We start from the raw sequence: 9,162 nt of genomic DNA on the forward strand, positions 1-9,162 counted from the left end.
TGTCTGTTCGGAAAATTTAACCTTCCACACAAGCTATGCTGCTTACCTCTGTCCTTGCAGAACTTTGTGGAAAACCTTGCTAGATCTTCTAGTCTAGGTGGATGACCTTAAAGTAAAGGAGAGTCTTTCTCAGTTAATAGCAGTGCAGGTCCTGTGCTATTACTGTACTTATGTGGCAAATTAAGACCATGAGGAGTTGCATCGTCTCATGTTCCTGGCAGTGTTTTCTGGAACAGGTCAAGAAGAGCAGGTCTTGGCCTCTTGATCTGCCTCCTGCTTTGCTTGGCTTCATCCCTCCTAAAGTGCCAGCTGTGGTTGGTTTCTTTGCTCTTCAGTGAGCTTCGGAGCTCAGTTTGAAAGCACTCCTGAGACCAGACATATATTTGGAAAGCCATAATGGTCAGAGGATCTGAGAACAGGCTCATATCCACATTTACTGATACAACCCGAGAGAGACACTGCATCATCCCAGCCCTAGTCATGCACTCCAGCTCATTACAGAGCGTTCAGATCAAGTACCCTGCCACATAATTGAATAAGTGAGCTTTTTGCAAGCCATTTATCTCAATAAATACAATATTGAACAAACACTGAATATAAGTCACACATCTGACCTTCCCCCAATGAGCCCTTTTCACTGACATTAGATTTATGATGCACTCAGAAATCAATCTGTCAAGTGTCTTCTAGGATGTCCCTGCAGCTAATTCCTTCTTGTGGATTTGCAGGTCTGGGACAACGTGCTATATTGTTTAACAGCCCAGTACAGGATGAACACACTGATGCTGGCTGTGGTTTGGTTTACAATGGCCTTAAGGTAAGGGACTTCAACTTCTTCAGGAAACAAGAGGGTCCTCAGAGTCTGAATAATTATTTATACATTTAAATAAACTATTACAAAATTAATCCTGGTCTTATTTTAAAGAGTTTTTGTGCACTAAGCCTTGCTCTTCTACAAACTATTGATCCATATGATTGCTTATATGAGAGTACAAGGTGCTTTGAACTAATCAGGACCTTGACAACTGGTCAGCAGGGCAGTAGTATATTGACTTTCTCACCTCTAGATCTTTCATTTGACCTTGACACAAAAAAACCCACAACTCTACCTGATTCTCAGCTGTTCCTTAGTCTGGATGAAAGTGATTCAGGTGAGCCTAAATCTAAACTACAGGTAAATTTTGTCTAACACTCACACTTGCAGAAATCTACCTTCTGGGGGAGTTTCCATATTTATTTCCTGCTACTCTGGACAGCAAGGATAGAATATTGCTGTGTTTCCCAGTCAGGGAATCAAAAAAATAAAAGGTAAATAAGTTGTCCTGCTTTAAATGAAAAAAAATGGACCAACATGCTTCTGAGAGCAGCTGAGTGTTTAGAGTAGGGAGACACTTTGCTCGTTCCCATGTCACAGCTGAGCAAGGTTTTGTATCAGAACTTCATTTGCATTAGGAATGGAACAAGTTTACAAGTTGTGAAGACGGTGATTAGAAAAGCTCTGTGATCTTTGCCAGCATCTTGCATCCCTGTTGTATTTCTCCCACCCTGCTACAGTTACTATGGCCTTATTGTCTGGTTCCCCGATATGATCCGGTATCTCCAAGAAGAGGCATATGAATCCCGAGTGAAGATCTTTGATGAAGAAGAGGTGTCACACTTCACCTTTAACTTCACCCTGGAAAACCAGATCCATAGAAATGGGGAATACAGAAATGATAAGTAAGTGAACAGAACTCCGTTTGATTTGCATGAACTGAAACACATTTCTACAAAGCTTTTTTTTTTTTTCTTTCCCCCGTTTTCCACCCATTTGAGAATCTCTGTTGTTCTTTTGGACACTTTGGTCTTTGAACTCACTAAGGCGGTTTTCCACAGAACAACTATCCTTTTTATCCTGTTTTTCACACACTTGCTCAGCCACTCGCATCTCCAGACCCAAGGGGATGCCTGTGAGGAGTCCTGCTTCCAGCAGCCCCGGGCTGGGAGCAGGGCGGTGGTCATCCACCTGGCTGGGCGGCTCTGGGTACAGCGGTGACTTCTCTTTCGCCGGCACACACTGACATCTACTGGTCCTGGGCAGCAGAGCCCGTCACTGGTAGTGAATCTGAGCTGCTGCTGCATTTCCAGAACAAAAAGCTGTTTTCCCTTGAAGTCCTCGACATGACTTAGCCCATCTCCATCCTGCAGCCCATCAGTGTGAGCTGCGTCATGGCCAGTTGTACTGGTGTGCTTCTCCCACACCGGCCGGCGTCTCCCCACAGAATGAGTGTGTCACCTTGTCTTTCAGCGCTTTGAAGTCAGCGAAGCAGAACATTATTGCTTTCCTTCCTTTCTTCTCCTATTTGGGCTGGGCCTGGTGATTTTAGTTCTGCCCCCAGCCTGGACCCCAATCACTCTGTGTTCCACAGCAATATAAATCCTAGTGATTTGTAGCAGGCCAATAGTACTTTTCTAAATCCCCCAATAAAGCGGACGGGAAAATAGCTGTGTGTAGATTCTCTGGAGACGTCATCGCCCCAGATAGACTAGACAGGGTGTTGCTTCTTCATGGGTGAAGATTAAAACCTCATTGCCCAGCCAGGTAGATTCTCTCCTCTCAAAAACTCTCTCTATTTCCTTGGTATATATCTGATAAACATTTGTGGGGCACCCCAGCATGTGTCCTCATGTGCTTCCAGAGACCTCCCCTGCAGCAAGCAGCTGTGCTTCATGGTGCAAACCGAGTCCCATAATTCCTATTCTCCTGCCTATCGAGCAGCCAAACAAGGGCTGGTGAGAAAGTGGATGGTGGTCAAGTTTAGGGACTGGGGACCCTTATCTTGTGCCCAGAGGAGGTGCTCACTTTTCACTAACTTCATTGAGAGTCAGTGATGCTGAGCACCTTGCAGGATGGAGACAAAAGAAAAGTGATCTGCATCACTATTCTTCTGCCTTGGGCCTCTCGAATTCAAAAACTCAAACCCTGATCAGGCTGCATTCCATGACGCCCAGAGCATATCTCAGTGTGATTTATACCTGTGGTTTCCCTCCAACCCTTCTCTGTAAGTTAAAACTCCGCTGAACACCAGTCCATTGCTATATGACTCTTTAAAAAAGATGGGTGTTAAGAAAACCAACCTCAGGCAAAGGGCTTCTAACAGCCTTTGGGAGTAAATATATCACAGGTCATTACTGAGCAAATGCAGAACAGCTCAAGTCTTGCTGTAACCTAAGAGGCCTTCTACCCGGAGCGAAAGACTTGAATAGTCTTCCTGTTGTATTTGGTGCATCAATAATATCTGTGAGCAGCTTCAGTTAAGAAGCCCTGCAGAGCTCGTTTAACGGTGTACGCAGCCATCATGCTCGACTGCGTTGTAAGTGCTCAATTCAATTAAGTTTCTGGGTATATGTTAGGCGGCTTTTTATTTGGTAACAGTAGTGGCCTCCTTAACTAGAGCAATAATGCTTGTTCTTAATAGCTCCTTACATCTTCCGAACGCGCCTGTGCATTAACTAATACATCTTCTCAGTGTCCCTGCAAAATTTCACAGGTGAATCAATATTGTGTCATCCTTCAGGCAGACAGGTCAGACATGTCAAGCTTCCCATTAGAGGAGAAATCAGTCACCTGACACAGTTGATTATTTTCAGTGTAATCTGTTTTCATTACAGGATAAGCAATAGTCCTCAGACAGAGATGGTTACACGCAGCACTCAGATAATCTCCCCGCTCTCCCTAGAAACCCTACTGCATTTTTTCTTAAATAAATCACTTTGAGTTTAAACAACTGTCAGAAGCTTTTCACCAAATGGCTCAATGGGCTCCTGATAGTGTCTGGGTTTATTTACACTGGAGGAAAGGGCAGAATAAGGAAGGCAGCAAGGTCAGCTTGAAAAGGCTTGAAAATGAAATGCACTGAGTGAAATTATCTTCTAGATGAACTAGTACTGAAGGTAAAAAGATTTGTTTCCACTCAGGTTTAGAAGCACATTTTCTTGGATGTGACTGTTTTGAGGAATAGAAAAACTGCCTAAAAGTTCCATCATCTCTCTAAAACATCCCCTTTCAAACCCTTCTCTCCCACCAAAACACGAACTATGTAAGTGTGGAGTTGGAAGGACAGTTACGTGTTCAGCCAACACTTCTGTAAATGACCCTAGAAACTGCCATTAGCACTCTGTGTTGAAACAGCCATCGCATGCTATATAGTGTGGAAAATACCTTAAAACACGGAGTAAAGTTCTGTTTCCTGCCCTACAGATTTATTGGCATGAAATTCAAGGAGGTGAGGTTTGAGGATTCATTATTTGAGGACTGCTACTTTGAAGACGTGACATCCAGTGAGACATTCTTCGAAAACTGCACCATCATCTCCACTGTCTTTTATAACACTGGTAATGGGATTCTTGCTATGGTCTCATCTCTGTCATCAGGAACTATTTTATGAGATTCTGGGGGAAAGGATGATAGGGATCTCTGTGTGCGTGTGTGTTGGGTAACAAAAGGATGGTGTCAAAAAAGAAAAAAAAAAGAGGGTGACTCATGTGGAATGAGATTTGAGGTTGCTCTCCCTGTTTTTAACCACATGGCTTCTGGTGTCACTGGCTGCTGCACAGGACATGGAACAGTCTGCGCTCAGACCTTGGCAGGCTACAGTAATGGCAAAATGCCTGGCAGCTTAACAGCTCAATTCAGCAAATTTGGCTTAAAATAGAATCTTAACTAATCTGTGGTTTATGATGGTAAGAAGTAAAAATTACACTAATTTCTCCTGAAAAAGCTTTTCACTTCTACTCTAATAGAGAAGAAACCACAGTGTCATGAAAGCAAGAGCCTTCATTGCCCATGCTGGTGGCATGGGAACACTGGTGCAGGTGACCCCACAAATATAAGGACTCTGTGAGCTTACACCCATCAGGTACCAAACATGCAGCTAGAGTTTGCCATTAAAATAAAAACTCCCCGGCTATTTCCATTCGGTGAGGAGCTCCTCTCAGATTTTTGGTTTGGTTTTGATCCTGACTCCTATTGCTGTTGTATGAAGGGAGATCAATTAAGCAGGATCAAGACTTTGCCTCTTTTCCTCGCAGATCTCTATGAACACAAATTCATCAACTGCAGACTCATAAACAGCACGTTTATGAAGGAGAAGGAAGGCTGTCACCTGGACTTTGAGGAGGACAATGATTTCCTGATCTACCTGGTCAGCTTCCTCGGCAGTCTGTCTGTGCTGCCAGGCAACATCATCTCTGCGTTACTCATGGACAAAATAGGGAGGATAAAGATGATCGGTGAGTGAGGACGATGGGTGCATGGCGCAGGCCGGGGGTGGGAATACAACTCCACAGAGCCAAGGACAGTGTGAAGGTCTTGCTGCATCTGGACACACCAATGTGAGCTGAGCTGGCTCAGGTGCAAATGAGTCATTCCCGTATCAAATGGAGCAGAAGGGTAAAAGGACTCAGGGGTGAGGCAAATAATCTATTCTGTGGCACTGGGCGAGTTACCGGCTCCCTGCCTTCCCACTCTGCTTTTCTGTGTATCCGTGACATCCTCCTTTTCTATTTTAACTTTTGTGTCAAAGCCTGTATGTTTATCCAGTGCTCAACACAGCAATCTTGCAGCTGAAGCAAGACCTCTCGGAGCTGTTGAGTTGATGCACTCTATAAAAATAAATAAACATTTTGCTTGTAGCAATTAATATTCACAAAGATCATTTGATGTGGCTGCTTGACAGCCCAGGAGATCCCTCGTTTGATTTTCTGATTTTCAGATGATTTTACAGCTTCAGGGAGCATATGGTAGAATAACTGACCATGTCACAGCTGAGCAAGTTGCTACTCTAGCTTTGAGGGAATAAGTTGTCACTTTATCAGCTTTATTACTTTGGGAATTCCTGGTGTTGCTTCCTCCAGGGTTCAGACCTTGCTCTCCAGGTACGGTGAGAGCCATGCCTCAAGGGACAGCCAAGGGAGTTTAATAGAGTTAGGGGTATGGCTCGCTCTCTCGAGCTCACCCTCCTCTCTCTTCTGAGGACAGAAGGAAGTTCAGTTAGTTTAGGTTCACAGACAGACAGCTTCATGACCCCACCAGTGTGTCAGGGATGCTGGGGTGGGAAATAAGTGTTCACGTAGTGAATTTGGAAAAGACTCAAACAAACCAGAGGGTCTACGGGAAAGAAATTAAATAAAGCTGAATGTGAATCAGATTGTCCACCCTGCAAACATGTCAGCGTTTTGGCATTTTCGTTTGGAATTGAGATGACAGCTGGAATTCTAAATGCTTATTTTTTCTGCAGAATGAAAAGTCCAGGACAAAAATTAGCAACAACATGCTGAAACGTTTCACTATGGAATTTTCAATTCAAACAGCCTTCTGGCACCCCGTCCGAATAGCTCTGTTGAGCATATTATTTCTGGTCAACTTAACATGAAAACTGAATTTCACTATTGCATTACTTGCCTCACTGGGACTTTAGTTTTATCATATTCTGCTAAACCCTCTCCTGTGCCAAATGTCAGATCTCTTGGAGCACACCTGGTGAGCCTAATGCTGCACTGTTCCTCCTCAGCAGAGGAAATATTCACACCACGCAGTGGGAGATGTAGCTTGGCCAGGCACCACGGAAGAGAAGTGTATATGGAGTCCTGCACGGCAGCTTTTCATAGGCAAAGTGCAAGACAACGTCCAAAATGAAACATGTTAGTTCTAGCTCAGCATTCAAATTATTTTGCATGGAGTCAAATTGATTCAAAAAACTCCAAACAAAAACCCCCATATTGTTTGGTTTCCTGGTAGTTAATGGAGATATTTCAGCAACAACAGAACTTTCCAGTGAAAGATACTTCAGTTTTGCAAAAACTGTATTTTTCAGTTGAAAATTCCCAACGGGGTAGAAGGCCGTGATGTAGCCATTAATACTTCTGAATCTGAACTGTGCCTAACTGAGCATGAATGCCCTCACTTTCTCCCTCGGTGGTGTTCATAAAATTAAGGCTCCTGTGCAAATGTGCCATGAAATCTAATGATGTTCTTATAATTAAAATAGACATCAAGTGCTTCATACAATTGACTGTAAATTATCTTCATTGAGATTATAAATGTGTCAAGTGGTTTCTATATGATATGAATTGCACCAGTTCTTCACTCAAACCTCAATGATTCTTCCTCCTCACTGGCTTTCATGTTTACTTGCCTCTGCTCTGCCTGAGTCCATCTGGAAGTCTGAGATGCTGGAAACCTGCCTGGAAAAGCCTGTCTTCAGAGTTTCTGTAGACCAGGACTATCAACAAGATCAGATGTTCATTGAGAACATTTTCAGGCTGGTTTCCAGCATCAGAGAGTGACAGATAGGCAGCATCAAGGTATTTTCGGATTCATTTGTTTTGGGGTGAAACGCCATCACTTGAAAGCCATTTTTATCAACAAATGTTTTGCTCAACTGTGGACAGGGGAAAATAGTGCCAACATTTTTCTCTTGGTTTCCCCCCGTAGGAGGCTCAATGTTGATCTCGGCAGTGTGCTGCTTCTTTCTCTTTTTCGGCAACAGCGAGTCGGCAATGATCGGCTGGCAATGCCTCTTCTGCGGGGCCAGCATTGCCGCCTGGAATGCCCTGGATGTGATCACCGTGGAGCTCTACCCCACTGACAAAAGGTGCTCAGAATGTTTCTCCTTTTATCCTCCACCCTCTGACTTTGGCTTCTCAGTTCCCGATGGAAAAGTCAACACACGCTCTAGATACACATGTATGGGAGGAGTGTGGGGGTTTTATTTTCACCAGTCCTTAAGGGTTGGGTAGTCCTGCAGCTATACTGGGCCAGCACAGTCGTTTGTTTGCAAGCACAGTTCTGCACACACGGTGGCTTATACACAGGGAGTCATGTCAGGGTGTGGAAATTGCAGGCGGCTAAAATATGGAGTCTGTTACTTCTGTGGATGTACTCGGAGGCCTGGCCTTTCAGACGCTATCCCCCAGCCACTTGTCATAGCTCATCAAGGTGACAGACTTCCTCTCCACAACCTGGAGATGGCCACATGCCCAAAATGGTTTGGGAGATGAGACAGCACAGAAAACTTTGGGAGAACCTGCTGCAGATGACATATTTACTTGAGACATCACTATAAGCCTTTTTGCCTTTTTCAGGCTGTTGGGGGAAGGCAGAAGGGAAGAAGAAAGACTGTGCTTTGAAGGCAGCAAACTTTTAGCTGTTGGGTGAAGCAGAATTTGAAGAAGAGCCTGTGTTGTTTCTCTGGTGATAACCCACTCCAGGCAGTGCTTGGAAGGGCTTTGGCCAGTTTGAGAACAGGTTGTGTCCTGCTGTCTTTGGGGAAGGCAAGGGCTGTCATAGTGGACTCTCTAGGGCTAGGGAGAAGCTGAGATGAAAAGGAGAGAAATGAGTACACAGAGACATTCTCCTCATTCACACAGACATGCAAAACACTGATACGTGTTTATCTATTTATTTATTCTGCCCAACTTTGCTTGCTAGAAGCATAGCCTGGGCAACATCAGAGCAGTCACAAAATTACTGACCCAGATCTTCTGTAGTTATGCCAAGAACCTCCTTCCTAACCATTGCTTTCTGCTTTTCTTCCCCACAGGGCAACAGCCTTTGGCATCCTCAATGGGCTTTGCAAGTTTGGTGCCATCCTGGGGAACTCAATCTTTGCCTCCTTTGTAGGGATAACCAAGGTGGTTCCCATCCTTCTGGCTTCCTCTGCTCTGGTTGGAGGTGGCCTGCTCGCTTTGCGCCTGCCAGAGACTCGAGAACAGGTCCTGATGTGAGCAACTGAGGCCAGGGGGGCCGGGGGTGGGGCAGACATAGAAGAAGATCCAAAAGAGCCATGTTGGGAAAAATCAAAATGTCCATTTCTGTACTGTTCTGTTGATACCTCAAAGAGAGAGGGCAGAGGGAAAGAAGAGCCCAAAGGGATGAGAATGAAACCCCTAGTTTCTGACCCTTTTACCGCCATGACTGGTGCATGCAGCTACCACACATCCCTTGCAGAGCTTGGGTTTAACCTTGCCTACACTGGGAATCTACCCTTTCCCTCTCCATCCCAGTGTAACAGCACAGGATGCGAACAATGGCTTTGTGCATGTGCGCGCCTCGTGGGTGTGAGCATGTCCGGCGGGAGAACAGATCCTGACCCCCTTAAGCCTTTGCTGAGCTGTGAGATA

The 9,162-nt window shown here is 44.8% G+C and overlaps 1 protein-coding gene across 1 annotated transcript; it reads left to right on the forward strand.

The window, feature by feature from the left end:
* Window positions 1–728: 728 nt before the first annotated feature.
* On the forward strand, window positions 729–8,766 carry LOC104500970 (synaptic vesicle glycoprotein 2B-like; the record flags this gene model as incomplete). Its single annotated transcript, XM_010144699.1, has 6 exons — window positions 729–817; window positions 1,555–1,719; window positions 4,241–4,374; window positions 5,071–5,271; window positions 7,475–7,634; window positions 8,583–8,766. Coding segments are annotated over 6 exons (933 nt in total), but the record flags the coding sequence as incomplete, so codon positions are not given.
* Window positions 8,767–9,162: the final 396 nt, after the last annotated feature.

This window comes from Buceros rhinoceros, unplaced genomic scaffold (genome assembly GCF_000710305.1).
Source record: "Buceros rhinoceros silvestris isolate BGI_N320 unplaced genomic scaffold, ASM71030v1 scaffold18381, whole genome shotgun sequence".
Classification (NCBI taxonomy): Eukaryota; Metazoa; Chordata; class Aves; order Bucerotiformes; family Bucerotidae; genus Buceros; species Buceros rhinoceros.